Genomic DNA, 16,771 nt, shown 5'->3' with positions numbered 1-16,771 from the left:
TACATCCTGAATTTACAATAATCCCAAGTATGACATATTTAAAACCTTTTTACATCTGAGGAGATCGGCTAGGTTCATCATTTCTGTATTTCCAAAAGTTGCTTTCACACTTCTCATAATTAAGGTTCCTCATTGACAAATACTCCTGCATCCAAATTTTCAAATCCTAGTGGAAAAAAGTGGGTTAGGAGAGCAGGTATGTAGAAGCTTCAACAAGTAGCTGAAATCAATAATAAGAAACAGTTCTATAAAAATATGCTGTATTTTGTATAGAACATAATGTGAATTTAAAACTAATACTAATAGGATTTTTTTTATAGAAACAATTTAACCAGATAGTAAAACAAACCATTTAAAGCCCAATAGTTTCCAATTGTTTCTATTTATGAAGTTTCCTGTAACGATCCGCCTCGCCCTCGTATTGTCCGCTTTGGACTTGGCCCGCTTCCGCTTTTGGGTAAGTCGACGGCTCAGAGGTACAAACACGTCACATGAGAGACACTATCATACATTTACCTCTTCCATTTCTCATTTTCGTTCAAACTTTTCGTGTATATGAAATCCAATATTTCATTTCATTTTCCAGAAGGAAACACATGTCATCATTTTGAAACAAATATGATTTGATATTTCCCAAGTGTAAACAATGAATATTTGATGTAAAACGGATAAGAAATATGTGAATAAAACAACATATAATCATATCCCTATCACTTTCATTGAAAAAAGATACCAGTCGAATCTAGCTATCACCTGCCTTATCAAACCTGAGAAGTGAGAATTTGAAGATGCTTGACCTTGAAGATGACAACGATTAGGGACAAGTGATTCTCCTAGCCTTTTCCTCTCTTCTCTTTCTTCTTCTTCCTTTTCTCTTCCTGGCTGCTCTATTTATAGGAAAAAATGAGGGGAATAGTAACATGTGAGTAGTTTTTATGCATAATAATTGTTAATGTTACTGGGTATTACAATTTCCCCTCTCTCTTTCTCTCTATATATATTATATATATATATATATATATATATATATATATATATATATAATTTGAACATATAATTCGAACTACAACTATAAGTTACACATTTACAAGTTGTACATTATGCAGTCAATAGCTGTTACACAAAATCAAGGAGATCCATTGAATCTATTGAGCTTGAAAGCCATTTTGTTCCATAACTTACAGGAGCGTGCCTCGGTTCAAAGTAGACATCCCATTTTGTCACGATCGGACTAATGATAGGTAGCCGTGATGATGACTCCTATGATGACTCACGAAACTTCTTTGATCCTTCTCTCTCTCTCTCTCTCTCTCTCTCTCTCTCTCTCTCTCTCTCTCTCTCTCTCTCGATCCTTTTCGGGTTTTCGAAAACTAGAGGTCCGAAAACAAGTAATCCCTTTCTAACCAAGCTCGAATTTATAGCCACTCGAATCCACCGAGATCCTGAGATCCAACCCAGAAGCTTGTTAGCACACGACACCCCGCCTTTTATGGGAACCCAACATCCCAAAGATCCAACCCCCAAACTTAGAAAAAACTCCACCAAAAACCACTTTTCGGGAACCGAAAACCAGTTTTTGGTACCCAGAACCCCCCTTGTGATTTTCCAAACCTGGAAAATTGTAGGCTGCGTTTTCCAAAGTTGGAAAATCACAGGCCCTATAAAATCGCAACGATTTCCTCCCCTTGCCCATATATATGTGGCCCTCGACCATTTGTTTTTAAGTGGAAACCTTGCCCTCTTTGCCTTGTCGAGAGAGATAAGGAAGAGAGAGAAAGAAGAGAGAAGCTTCTGGGATTCCCTTCGAAACTGGAAACAGTCATCCCTGACCACCCTATTTCTTTCGAAATCTCTTCCAAACCCCGGGACGTCGGGAGGCGAAGGGATTTCCGAATCCTTTCGTACATTTACCATTTTCTTTATCACTTTACGCATTTCAATTACAACTCGGTAGCAGGTAGCTATAGGGTTTGGGGATCCATTGGCCCCAAACCCTACAGCCTAAATCCCCTCCATTTTCACAGTTAGAGTTCTTTTCTCTCTCCTTATCCCATGACTCTATCTCGGGCCCCACCATAGGTCGTAAGAGACAGAGAAGAGAGCTCAATGCTCCTAAGGTGACGAAAAAACGGAGAGAAATGAACTAAGTTCCTTACTCTCCGTCATTTACTTTCCGCCGTTTTACTTTCTTTTCCGTCAGGTATATCCTGTGGCCCCAAGTCATATAGCAAAAATCCCTCCTTTTTCACATTTAGAGCTCCTCTCTCTCTCTCTCTCTCTCTCTCTCTCTCTCTCTCTCTCTCTCTCTCTCTCTCTTCCACCACTCTGTCTCGGGCCCCACCATAGGTCGTGAGAGATAGAAAAGAGAGCTCAATGCTCCTAAGGTGAATGAAAAACGGAGAGAAACAAATTCGTTTCTTTACTTTCTGTCATTTGCATTCTATTTCGTCGAGATTGAAGGTCGCTATAAGATTTGGGGATCCTGTAGTCCCAGGTCATATAGCGGAAGCGCTCTTCCTCGTACAGTTAAAGATCAACCACTTCCCTCTTTTCTCAATTTCTTTCTTTCTACCTGTTTAAAATCCCAACCTGGGAATAAGCTTAATCGTAAAAAGAGAGTTTAAAACCAAATTTTGCTAAGTTTTCTTATATCTGCCAAGTCAAGTCAAGAGACTGGGTTTACCCGGGCATAGAGGGTGCCAAAAACCTTCCCCCATGTAACCATATCCCTTACTCAGATTCCTGTTTAGAACATGCTTAAACAGAGTTAATTATGGGTCCTAGGCCCTAACCTAGATTGCGACTTTTGTCATTGTATTTTTGCTGAATTTCGAATTTTATCCCAAGTTCACCATAAACGCAAGCACATTCAAAATCAACCAAAAAAGGGCCATGGCGGGTTCCCCAATAAAAGCAAAAGATAGGGAAAGCACACTCCCGGCCTCCCGGGACACAGGAATGAATCCTGCGTGCGCGGTCCAAGAGGAGTTTCACGACCCGTCCCGGATCACTTATCCACAAAACTATAGATAACTTGATGTCTTCTAGGCGAAAACTATGAATGAAGCTGTATGATAATACAATTATCTGTGATACTGTCTTTGATATAACAAATTAGGTGATTATGTTTGATATCACCCACTTTAGCCTGTTTGCAAGAATGCAGGTATCTTAACACAAAAATCGAGTCTATGAATTTGTCTCAAGAGATAACACAAAAATCGAGTCTATAAATTTTTCTCAATAGATAACTTGTAAGTTTTCGGGATTAATGATAATGTGCCAGCAATGCCACCTTTAAATAAATTAAAAACAACTTTCAGCATATCTGGATACTTTTGCAGGCAAGATTGAACAAAGTGAAACTGTTGGAAGCAATGGAGATTTTCTTCGAAAGGTGCTAACCATTCCTCCTTCAATGTGAAGAACTCATTTCATTGCATTGATATCACATTCATATCTGTGCAGGTCTAACAGATTTGGTGGGAATGAACAGCATCCTGCTGGAGAGATTGTTCGTTCCTGTAGTGCATGTCAGGAATCTGATATGGCACTTAAGCGAAAGCCGGTAATAATTGTCAGCTATTACAGATCTAGACAAGAATCTTTTAACGGCTAAACTTTTTTTTTTGTGGTTTGTAGTAAGAAATTGTGATTGTACTCTATGTTTTTTTTTTTTGTGGTCTTTATTACTTTATTTTGAACTTCTTTAGTGAACCATTGTGTCATTGTGATCGTGAAATTTCTCTCTACTTTTTTTTTTTCTAAACTGAGATATGGGCTCAAAGTGATCAAGATTTACTATTGGTATTGCTTATCTGAGGCATATAATGCTATTATGGCCCATGTTTTCTATTAATTTTGTGTCTCTGCATCCAAACATTTCTTCTTTGGACTCGTGGATTGGTAAGTGAAGTGTTTACTGTTTGTGTTGCTGTCAAAGTAAAAATCCCTCTTTGTGATAAACTGAACCAAGAGCAGAAAATTCCTTTCCAAAATCAAGCTCTATGGGGTTAAGCCTGATGAGATTTGGAATTTGAAGAATGCATTTCTGCCCAATAATCTTCTTTACGTGTTTTTTTCCACTAACATATTTTGTGACAAGATATTCAAAGTTTTTTGTTAGATTATTAAGACTCTCTGATCTCATAGGCTATGTGTCTTGTCTGTGGAATTCAAGCTACAAGTGAGAACTTGTTTTCAGTAGAATTCTCTTGATTATGTCATGCTTCTCAGGCTCTACTCCGTGGATGCAGCTATATTTTTTTGTAGCTGTTGATATTTTCTTTTATTTTTTCTGATTATTTTGGATTGTTTCTGAACATTGTGCCTTTTGGCACAAACTCACTATGCTTTAGAGTTGAGACTATCATATTGAGGTTGTCTGTTGCACCAGAGGTGTTTTGCTCTTGTAAAATAAGTTTGCATAGGGCTTTGGATGTCAGTGTGTTTTGTGTGGTCTGTGTATATAATAACATTTGTATTAGGATATAAATCCTTTAAAACCGTCTTGCTCTTCTTGTATTGTGTAAATACCCATGAAGTTACAAAAAAAAAATGTGACCTGGTATTTTGGTACTCCAATTAATACTGTTTGGGCCACATGTGATGTAGACTGACAGTATTCAACTTCTAAATATCCGTTTCTAACCCTTTATCCACTTTCTTTAACTAGTGAAATAATAAGTAGCATGTAGAGTTTTCTTTGTGAAATTACTCAAAGATTGAGGAATATAAATGAATTTTCTCATTTTGATTGCTTGAAAAATAATTTCCAAGTTTTGATGCTCGGTGTCTAGTGTTGTATTTGTTTCTGTTATGTGCATTCATGTTCTTTGGGCTGATGCTTTACTAATTGAAGTCTTGTCCCAATCGATTAACCCTTCAATTGCAACAAAGACATGCTCATTTATAGATAAATTGTTTGCTTCGATCGATTCATTGTATTAGCAGCTTCAATAGTATAACTGATGATGTCAATCATGTGGTTCTATGGGATCCAATCCTGCATTTCCATTGTCCGATAATGTCTGATTGTAGCCTTTTCTTTGGTCTTGCAGTTTGAACTCTTGTAGGTTTCACTGATCTTTTCTTTAGGTTTTTTATGGCGCTCTGATTCCATGTAGAAGAAGGGGGGGGGGGGGGGGGGGGAGGGGTGGGTGCGTTGAGATCTTGATAGAACAATGGCACTTGCTACTCTATTCCATACTAAATAAGAACTATTCAGAGTGCTAATACCCCATAATAAAGATATACAAGTAACAATCCAACTCTCCCCCTACCTTCTTTTTGTTTTATGAGAGGGCTGGGGGCATTTGAATGGGAGGAAATAATAAGATCATTAATTATGAAGTTGCATCGGATGAAAAGGTTTTGTGAAAATTGAGAACCTGCTGACACAATGGTTCTTGGTCAAGCAAATGTTGAGCAATGGTGCGTGAGGGGCTTAGAACCATTTTTTGTAACCCTGTGGCATTTCATGATTTTTCTTTGAAGGTGACAAAGCTGGTTGATGGATGGTTGGGGAGGCTGTTTGGTTTTAGATGTTGCATGTTATCAGAAGGTCTTTCTTTTAATTTTATTTTGGAGCATTTGGAAGGAGTGAAAGGTGAGTTGAAGAAAAATTAAAATCCTCATCACCCATTTGGTCTTGATCAAGAAAGAGTTTTGAGGCACTAAACTTAGTGATTCATCAGTGATTGGATAAATGTAATTAAAACTAGACATCAAACACAGAAGTCAAGGGCTAGATGTGTGAAGACTCCAATGAGTACCATGAAGCTTGAGTTTGATGGGACTTCGGATGGGAAGTTGAGGCCTTAGGTCTTCGGGTCATCACTAAGGATGACAAATGGGAGATTAGAATTTTTTCCTGTTTTTTGTACTTTCTGACTTAAGTGCTGTCGATGACATCAATAGTGAAGCTTCCATTGGAGAATTATATCAATGAGATTTTCTTCATCTTTGCTGGGACTCCTAATTGCAAAGGTGACTTGCATAACATGATTTGGTTTTTACTAAGGGGCTCGGTTCCATGGAGACTTTTTCATAATTGATCATATTATTATTAACTTGACCAAGAGATAAGACATTATTTTTCTTATATTTTGAGAAAGGCCAAAAGTGGTTGTAGACTCACTGGTTATAGATGGAAGTTTCAAGGTTGTCTTTATCTATTGAGAGACTTTGCCCTAGTTCATAAATTCGGACTCATTATGCTTTTTCCTTTTATCAATCAAGTCTGATATTCAATGTTCCAACACCATAAGATTATTCGCAAATGACATAGTATTATATGACGAAACCAAAGCATGAGTTAATGCTAAGTTAGAGTTATGGAAAACTACTTTGGAATCCAAAGTTTTAGACTGAGCAAGACTAAGACAGAGTATATAGAGCGCAACTTTAATAATGTAAGGAGGCGGGGCGAGGATGTAGTAAATATGACTGGACAGGAGGTACCTAAAAGGGATATCCTTCGCTATCGTGGTTCAATCCTACATAAAGGAGAGAATGAAGAGGATGTTAACCACAAAATAAGAGCAGGTTGGTTGAAGTGGAAGCATGCTTGAGGAGTTTTGTGCGACCGTAAAATACATACCAAGTTGAAGGGAAAGTTTTATAAGGCAGCTGTAAGGCCAGCCATGCTATACGGCTCAGAATGTTGGGCCACCAAGAAGTAGCATGTGCATAAGATGAGTGTAGCGGAAATGCGAATGCTTAGATGGATGTGCAACCCCGCAAGGTTAGATAGAATTTAAAATGAAGAGATCAGTAAAAAGGTGGGGGTGGCACCAATTGAGGAGAAGATGAGAGACCACCGCTTAAGATGGTTTGGGCATGTCCAATGCAGGCCTTTGGATGCTCCAGTGAGAAGAAGTGACTCGTGCCAAGTTGATGGAGTAAAAAGAGGTAGGGGCAAACCGAAAACAACTTGGATAGAAACACTGAGGAAAGACTTGATGGCTAGGAACATAACAGAGAACATGACCTTGGATAGGAGAGAATGGAAGAAAATGATCCATGTAGACGAACCCCAACTAGTGTCAGGATAGACTTAGTCAATTTGAGCCGGGTAGATCCTTTCACCTTCTTCATGAAAATTTTCTAAAGGATTCATTAGCCAACCCCAACTAGTTTGGGACAAAGGCTTAGTTGAGTTTAGTTGAGTTGTATGGTGTTTATATAGCATGATAACATTGAACATTTGATAGATTGAAATATTGAATTACCATTAAAAAAATATGATAGATTGTATTAGTTTCATTGTAAAACAAGTGTCGTCATTCATATATGCTTATACCTATACTACACTTGTTGGAGAATTCTTCAAAAGCATCTGTAAGACTCCTTACTATCACTGCAACCATGGCACCTCTCCGCATAATCAAAGGCCCATAATCAAAGGGTGAGTAGTTGGCTTTTGGAACCAAGATTTCCCCTATATTATACATATTGGCAATATTTTATGATGGAAATTTGTAAGATAAAAAGATAAATAGTCTGCATTGGCTACTTGTACAATGTACTTTGTGGAGCCAATATACTTTTTACAATAAATCTTGCCATGGCTTATCATTGCATTTTATGCCTCCTACATTATGAGAAGCGTCAATGGTTGTGTTGATTTCATAGTTGGTTTCATTGTGGTATTGAAGGGAGAAAACTATTAGTTTAATGGCATGCTCATATGTATCTTTCTCCTAAGAAATTAAAACTTTCAATTTCCATTCTTATTTGTTGGATCACAAACTTGCTAGGATTTTCTTGTATCATATGGTTTGTTTGTTTGTTTGTATTTTATTGAACCAATATATCCAAGGTTAATGGCATGTTCATATGTATCGATCTCCTAATCTATTAAAACTTTCAATTTCCATTCTTGTTTGTTGGATCACAAACTTGGTAGGATTTTCTTGTATCATATGGTTTGTTTGTATTTTACTGAACCAATATATCCATCTTTTCTTGTATCATATGGTTTGTTGTATTTTACTGAACCAATATATCCATCTTATTTGATGGTAGTTTTATCTTCTCTAGTGGAGCCATTCTAGTTTCCTTAGAAAAAGGTTTACTTAAAGCTAATTTATTTTCATGTATAATTGTTTCTTGATATCTTATAGACCTTTGTTTCCTTATATGCAGGATGGTAATTTTATGGTCGGATGCTTGCGGTTTCCAAATGTGGGTTTGTTGGTCTTTGATATCCAAAATTCCTAACAACTCAAAGATTTAGTTTGGATTAAGGATGCTTCTATTTCAAGAAATCGATAAATGATTTAGTTAATGTTTTATCCTTTCAAACAGCAGTCTCGTGCTATCTATATGTTTGTCAACTTTGGGCCTTTGTGAATCCCAGTTATGTATTGTTAAATTATCCAAAAAATGGAATTGCATTCTTGTAAAAAAATGACGGGATTACATTAACTTTTCTATGTGTTTCTAAAGTTATTTTGAATTGTTTCTTCTTGGTTTACCAAGATGCTTGGTTCATAGGGATAACCGTGTCTTTGTCATGCAAAATTTTTCCTTTTGGATGCTATTAATTGGATGATTTTATGCATGAGTTTTTGCAAACTTTATTAATCTAGTCATGATGTTACCCACTTTATTAAGCAAGTCAAGATATTATTGTTTTACCCACACTTTCTCGTACAATGTTGCTCCAATCTGACCTAGCTAGCGAGCGATCCCAGTCTGCGGCAGAGAACGAGACAGCAAGCGAGCGTACCTTTGTTCGCTTCTTCTCCACCAAGCAAACTTTATTAAACAAGTCATGATGTTACACACTTTATTAAGAAAGTTGTTAAAGTATAAAAGGTTAAATAATGCCTTCTCCAACAGCTTAAGCTTTTGGAGTAACTTGTAGTTTCACATGGTATCAGAGCCAAAGGTCCTAGTTCAAACCTCCTTGTTAGCAAAAATCCACATGCAATGGCCAACCCCAAAAGAGGGGCAAATGTGCCATGTGTAGGCCAACCCTAGAAAGAGGGGGCACAAGTGAGGGGGAATGTTAAAGTATAAAAGATTACAGAACACCTTCTCCAACCGCTTAAGCTTCTGAAGTAACTGGTTGTTTCACATGGTATCGGAGCCAAAGGTCATGAGTTCAAACCTCCCAGATAGCAAAAATCCACATGCAATGGCCAAACCCAGAAGAGGGGCCACATGTGCCACGTGTAGGCCAACCATAGAAAGAGGGGCCACACGTGAGGTGTTAAAGTATAAAAGATTAAATAACACCTTCTCCAACAGCTTAAGCTTTTGGAGTAACTGGTAGTTTCACAAAAGTCATGATATTATTGTTTTACCAACACAACTTCTTCCAGTATATGATCTAATGATTCAATCCCATAGCATATTATCACCCTGACAATATGGTTGACTCTTTCATAATGGGTCATTCGACAAGGGGATAGAAATCTACTGGTTAGCTGGGTAGCTATCATGTAATTGTGGTTTAAATGAACTATTTTCTTAAATACGTTCCTCCAATGTCATCAAAAGGAGAACATATTCTTTTAGGAAGGGATAATCACCTAAATAAGAAACGTACTCTTAATTAAGAGGAAACATGTAGGAAGCACACTTCCCCTAAATTTGGGAAACGAAAAGAACTTAGCTTCTGAAACGAGTTTTTGGGTAAGCGAGCTTGCCATCCAACTAGAAAGTTTCTGATAACCATGGAAAATAGTGATCTACCTGGGGACAAACGGATATACATGTTTTTTGTAGTTTTGTTTATAGGCTTGGTAAACCTTTGTAAGGGTAGTAGTTTGTACCCCTGATTGCAGGCACCCACCTGGCCCATAAGTGACTACCTAGCTTTAGGTCATGTTGATGAAGCTACGGCCCTTTGTGCGTTGACGAGTGCATAATGCAATAGGGCATGAAGTCATTTATAACCTAAACCTACTTCATAAAACAAACAGAAAACTTCCTTTATGAAGGTCTACCTTTAAAATTTCTTCATTATTTATGTTACTTTAGAGCTAATTTCTTACAGGATATAATATAGAATTCATTGGGATGTAAAGCCGAAGATAAGTTATGAACAATAGACATAACTCAATACATGTGTCTGCCTCTTAAAATGACTCAATCGGGTTTGCACATTTATGTTCAGGTGTCAATGTGCACATCCAAGTCAACTTGGTCTATAAATGCACCAAGAGGCGTGCATGATAACATAGTTGAAGCACTTCTTAAAAACTATCTGAGCCGATCATTAGCTCACATGAGTTGCCTTGGTTTGGCCCATCCTAGTCAATCATACTCCTTTTTTTTTATAATATTGAATCAATCAAATACTTCTTTGATTCACCTGAATCCATAGAAGACTCACCGTGTAAGTGATTGTCTTGCATGAATCTACTCAGTTTTACCTTGGGTGAGTTCTTGTATGAATATGTGATATAGGCACTGAATTGAAGGCATCGGGAGGAAACTAACTTGAAGTTGAAGACAACATTTATTAAACATGAGGCTTATATAAATCTGTTTAGTTTGTTACGTCATGTGATATCTAATATTTTGAATTGTCATAACAATTATCTGGTGTATAACTTTTGCAGTGTAGAAATGTTGTTTGGCTTCCAGGCGCCATATCAGAAGCAACTGTAACCAATCATGTTTGCACCTCTTGCATTCCAGGTTGTCTATTTTTTGTCAATTTGTATTGTTTTATATTTTCTGTTTTCTTTCTCAACTGGGATGCATATGGATTGCTTGTTTATTTGTCTGTTTTCTTAATTTTCTAAATGTACTATTCTTTTACTCCAAGATCTCTACCTTCATATCACATTTATGTAGGACTATGTTACATTCATTGGCTACAGGTCCTGTTTTCAAGATTCAATTTAAGTTTCGTCGGCTGGAGATCCCGCCAAGCTACAATGTTGACCATTTAGGTAAGCGCATCACCATAGAAATACAATGCTTTTATGCCATATCTTTACAGGTAGAACTTTATTTTTTAATACCTTGGAAATACATCTTTATCTTTCTTTTTTTCTTTTTCTGGGTAGCTGATGCATTCATCTTGTTAAATTTGCTACAGTCCATCCCTATATGCGGTCGAAGCTAAATTAAATAAATGTCTAGCTTTCAACTTAGGATGCTCATAGTAGATTTTTTGGTAAGTGTTGTAATTGTATATGCACCGTCTTGAAGTTTTTCTATATACATGTGAAAGGTGTTGAAATTTTCACCAAGCTTATAAGAGCTCTCATATGAGCTTCTTTTCATATTAAGTTGGTTTTATAGCGGGTTTGTGATGACTATACATTGGACATCTTGTCACTTCGTATATAGAGTTTTTGTAGCTATACCATTCATAAACATGTAGTTCCACATCTTTATTTAATATATGAAGTCTTTTATTCAATTAAACTCGTATTCAGAGAAGTGAGTTCCACTTTTGGATTCTTTCGGGTGGGTATACCTTCAAAGAATTTGTGGGAAGCTAGTTTCCTGAAAGAAGAAATATATATTTTTTGGTGGTTATATCACTCATCAAAGCAGCCATGGCAAGCCTTTTTGTTTATTTCATTTATATGTTCAAGATGCTTAGGACTGTTGCTAAAGAATTGAGAACCTTCAGAGACTAGTTATGGCAAGTTGAAGAGCAGAATAATAAATGGAGCACCTCTTTAACTGTGAAGCTGGTTGCAGATTAAGAAAATGGATGGTGGTTGGGTATAGGCAATATCAAGCGGAGAAAATTTAACTTGATTGCACTTCGGAAGGAATGAAGCACCTCTTTAAAATTCATTGATGGAACCAGAAGCATCAACGAATTTTAAAAACTGCGTCCTTGCTGGACTGTTAACAAGAAATTTAATTAGACATACATTCTTCGCATCCATCCATATGACATGATACTACACCCATACTTGACCCATGCCTTCTTGTGATCTTCCATCATGCCGCCAATATTCTTAACTTCTTTCTTGAGGTTCCGTGTCCTCATCTAATTCATGATAGTGGGTTTTAGGCTAGGCACATATGCCGGTATTGCCTCAAGCATAGCCACAAAATATGGGAGTTTTTGCAATTTTAAAAAGAACGACATTTTTAAAGATGAATCTTCTAATTTTGTTGCACACATCAATTTCTTATTCTTTCCAGGCCCTATCTTTAATGCCTCACAATGCATTTTTGGGGCGCCTCACATGCCTTTGAAAACTCCGGTTCCAACCTGGGCATTGATGGCATCTACGCACGAGCTTGAGGGGGGCCAACATAACTTATCTTATATTTAAGTTGTCTTTAATATGTTAGTTGGTAGGGCCCATCATTAGATGGCCCTCGGGATATTTTTAAAATATTTAATAGGTGGAATATGAATATATATATATATATATATATATATATATATATATATATATATATATATTGAGAAAATGGTTTCTACACACAAGTGTAGATAAGTTATCTACACACTAGCTTAAAATATGGTGGATTGCATATTGTTTGGGTGATCCAAACCATTCATTTGATTGGCCCTCACATAGATAGGGTGTCCACAAAAAATCAGCTCCATAGGATCATCCCAACCCTACGATTTGTGGAGGTAAAATGGACGTGTATAAAGTATAAACCTTCACAAATCTGTCCATTTTTTGCCTCCACGGTTCGAAGGGTTAGGATGATCCTATGAAGCTGATTTTTTGGGCACACCCTATCTATGTGAGGGCCCATCAAATGAATGCTTTGGATCACCCAAACAATGTGGGCCCCCACTGTATTTTAAGCTAGTGTGTAGATAACTTATCTACACTTGTGTGTAGAAACCGTTTTCTCATATATATATATATATATATATATATATATATATATATATATATATATATATATATATATATATTGAAATTGTGGGGGCGGGGCGGGGCGGGGCGAGAACACCCTACAAGGGGAATCTCTTCTCTTCTGTACTTCTTTCTTGTCTTCATACTTTCTTCTCTACGTCTGTGAGGGTGGATATACAAACTTGACAACCACTATTGAACTCAAACATGTAAATCACATCTCACAAAATAGATTTTCCTAATATAATTGTGCATGCTTATTTGAAGGGAGAAAATCCCATATTGCTATTCATGCTTTGTCATCGTTTGCCATATATCTGATCTATTGCCTGTCATGCTTGCTTATGTTATCGAGTTTCGTACATAAGTCAAACTTGCAACAATATTAGACCTTTTTATCTTATACTACAAAGCTTTCTTACCTGCTAATTATTTGTTAACCATATTGTCAAAATATTTATATGATTTAACGACTGGTAGGGTTTGGGTTTCCAATCATGTCCATGAACAACTTATATATCTCTGTCAGGTTGTGTTGGTGGCTGCGATGAGACGCTTCAAGAACTGATTGAAATTTGTGGAACAGGTTCCCGCAATCTTTTTAACACACCAGGTGTGTCTTGTACTCTTATTTATATCCTTTTCATATTATACTGTTACAGGAACCACAACCAGTTGTTCTTTAGCAGCCTAATAATTTGAAATGATTTTTACAAGAAATCAAATATGTTCAGACAGATAATTTTCCTATTGAATTAAACCTAACTAGTAGTTGATCAGATTAGAGTGGATGAAGTTGGCAACTGGGCCACTAAACTGAACGCACTACATGAAACTGTGGGCTCCTATGCATTATAGTATCTTATCAATCACAAACATGCATCAACAATTTGATTTTTTGTCCTACCTTAGTACATTTCCAAACTTTTTCTGCTTCTATGGTTTCTCTGCACACCTTTTGGCTGCCTGAACTTGATCTTAACTTTTTTTGCATGCGCTTTTTGATGACCTGATGGTTGCAAAGCGATGATCAATGCCGGTGTTTGGTAAATGGCCATCATTTTTGTTAGCCTTCTCCTATTCTCTTTCACTAACAATTGAATTTTCAGAACTCACCCTAAAATGGGAATAGCTTCCTTTATTTTCATAGGCTGCTTGTTCCTTCGTAGAAAATTGAATTGTTGCCTTTTCCCTTTTTCTTTTGTACAAAGTAGAGTTTTTATACAGTGGTTGTGCATGCTGGTACACATGTAACCCATAGTGGGCCCCACATAATTGGATGATCTAAACCATTCATTTTTTTGGTCTTTGTCATTTATGATCTGTCGACACATATTCATGTGTTGGGTGTCCACACGGATACGAGGTGCCCAACATAACACCTCCAAATCCAGAAACGGAGACACTTGTACATGCACATGCATATAAAATTACTAACTACTAATCATAGTCTGCAACAAGTTAATGTGGTATTCGATTGAGAAAGTAATAAATCTAAGGATTAAGCAACTACAAGTCTAAAAAAACATGAGATGATTAGATGTCCGTGCATTCATCATTACAAGCCACAACTTCTCTATTTCTCTTCAGTCTTCACTCTTCAATATGCAAAGGGAAAGAAAGACCAATAGACATGCAATGAATACTAGCATTAGAAGAGTGTTTAAGACTTTAAGGGCTTTAGGTTTAGGAGGAGATAACAACAAATATTAATTAAAAAGAGGAAATAAAGAAAGAAGAGTTAAAATACCATTTAATTCATATTTCGCACTTCATACACCGCACGAAATTGTGTTGACACGCCCACACTAAGTTGACACTTTTAACAATACTTTTACAAGTGTCTAGAAGGCATGCCGACATGCACGTCAACAGTAAAATCCAAGTGTCAGTTAAATCAGAGCTTTTTGTAGATTGGCCGTGCCCCCAAAACCTTCTCCATTGTATGATCCTAACCCTCTATTATATTTGATGTAAAATGGACACCATGGTATAGAAACCTTTACAAATTGGAAGTTAGGCTAAGGAGAAGATTTTTGAGGCAAGCCACATCTACAGGGGATCGACAAATGAATGGTTTTCATCATCCAGTTATGTGGGTCCCACTGTACTTTTGCCTGCACACGGTCACCATATAAAAACTCGTACAAAGTACTTACGTTATTGCTTGATTCTGGAATTAAAATTCAAAGCTATGTGTAACCTTCATGGTCAAATGTGTTATAAATGGTGTGTTTTCGAGAAAAAAAATGATGTGATTTTATTCCTTAGTCCATGTGTCATATCCCCAAACTATTTGACATTAGGTATTGCTGTATTGATCTGGTGGTGTTACAGAATAGTTTGTGCTTTCTCAAGGATGTGATTTTATTCCTTATCCTGTTATCCATGTGAGATGTCCCATAGTATTCAACATTAGGTACTGGTCTGGTGGTTTTATTTCATGCTATCTGTTCAAAGGGTTTTCTTACTGATGTTTATGTATCTGTTTTTGTAACAAATAAGAGATAAGTAATATCCTGATCTTAAAATCTGGATTTTGGTGAAGGTCATCCAATAAAGGAGGCTTCTAACCAGAAGCAAAAATTTAGGTCCTGTTTCGATTGCAAGAAAGACATATCAGACAAAAAAAAATTCTCTGGAAAATTTCTTCTTTCAATAATTTAAAGGGAAATAAAATGGTTATGGTTAATTAGAGAGATATGTACCTCTAAATAAAAATTGAATTGGGTTGGTTCAAGTTGTCTTTTTTCCAGTGTAAAAAGTATGAAATTTTAGAAATAATTTTCCTTTACAAACTTTTCCAAAAAATTCATGCAATCCAAACAGGGCCTTAGGGAATGCAAATTGCATATTTTTCTTTTATATTCCTGCCGCTAAGACTAATTAATTTTCCATGGTGTCCCATTAATCCAAAACTCGAGTTTCTCACTTTTTTTTCCTATTTTTCCCAGCAAGAGGGCGGCAGCCCATGGAGACTTCCAGTAATGACCAAAGAGGGAACACAAGGCCGATTGCTTGTGCACACTGCAGGCAAACTGGTCATTCTTCAAATGATTGCCCTTCTCAGCGTTCTAGTTCCCGGGGCAGAGGCCAAAATTCACAAAGTGGTATGGATGATATTAGCTGCCTCGCTGTTAATCATGGCCATCTTTTTCTTGAGTGCTCTTCTAGAGATTGATCTCACGAAACATTTCTCACATTGCAGGAAGACCTCCAATCCTGTGTAATTCATGTGGGACACCTTGTGCTCTGCGTACTGCCAATACAGCTACTAACAGGGGAAGGAAGTTCTACAGCTGCCAATCACAGGAGTGCAATTTCTTTGTGTATGTGACAAAAATAGGTGTTATTGAATTCATGCTGACTCCACTGTCAATCCATTATATAAGCTTAATTCCCAGTTGAATCATTTTGATTTCTCCTTTCAACTTAAAGAATCTGAAAAACTTAAATGATAATATGTTTGCATGTATTGTTGATAATGCAGGTGGGAGGATAATATTGATAATGGAAGCATGAGTGGAGGAGGGGCACCGCGTGCAAACAGCCCCACGAGGAGAGGTGGACGTGGCAGAGGACGAAGAGGAGGACGCACCGCCACCGATGCAACTTTTGTAACAGCAACGGGCGAGCCTGTCTCTGGCAGGAGGTGTTATATTTGCGGCGATCCCTCACACTTTGCAAATGCCTGCACAAATCGGGCTATGTGACTCTAATAAGCCCGTTTACTTTCTACAAGCACCGTGAATTCAAATGCATACAGTCGGCGAATTTAAAGACGGAAACTTGTCAAAATACTCAAAATTTTAGAGGTAGGTAACCTGATTGAACCTCCGATCTCCAGATTGAAGAACACCATTGAACTGGAGGCTTGTATCCTTTCTTTATATAGTAAAGGCACACAAAGATATATTCATAAAATTTATGTTAATTTGGATGAGAATTTTTGAATTGTA

The 16,771-nt window shown here is 37.1% G+C and overlaps 1 protein-coding gene across 2 annotated transcripts in view; it reads left to right on the top strand.

Annotated features, from left to right (window-relative positions):
• TOP3A (topoisomerase 3alpha) overlaps nucleotides 1-16,771 on the top strand; it is a 45,102-nt gene extending 28,331 nt beyond the window's left edge. For both annotated transcript variants that reach the window (XM_077373545.1, XM_077373544.1), the window contains 9 exons: nucleotides 3,345-3,397; nucleotides 3,469-3,568; nucleotides 8,149-8,187; nucleotides 10,578-10,656; nucleotides 10,842-10,913; nucleotides 13,342-13,425; nucleotides 15,767-15,922; nucleotides 16,021-16,141; nucleotides 16,303-16,771. In XM_077373545.1, coding sequence (XP_077229660.1) covers nucleotides 3,345-3,397; nucleotides 3,469-3,568; nucleotides 8,149-8,187; nucleotides 10,578-10,656; nucleotides 10,842-10,913; nucleotides 13,342-13,425; nucleotides 15,767-15,922; nucleotides 16,021-16,141; nucleotides 16,303-16,525 — 927 coding nt within the window. In that variant the 3' untranslated portion in view covers nucleotides 16,526-16,771. The remainder of the gene's footprint in view (nucleotides 1-3,344; nucleotides 3,398-3,468; nucleotides 3,569-8,148; nucleotides 8,188-10,577; nucleotides 10,657-10,841; nucleotides 10,914-13,341; nucleotides 13,426-15,766; nucleotides 15,923-16,020; nucleotides 16,142-16,302) is intronic.

The sequence above is a fragment of the Tasmannia lanceolata genome, unplaced genomic scaffold, assembly GCF_043159265.1.
Source record: "Tasmannia lanceolata isolate RefF3 unplaced genomic scaffold, GAP_Taslan_0.1 ptg000037l, whole genome shotgun sequence".
Lineage (NCBI taxonomy): Eukaryota > Viridiplantae > Streptophyta > Magnoliopsida > Canellales > Winteraceae > Tasmannia > Tasmannia lanceolata.
The sequence above is the reverse complement of the archived record's forward strand: the minus strand, read 5'-3'. Positions and strand labels throughout refer to the sequence as shown.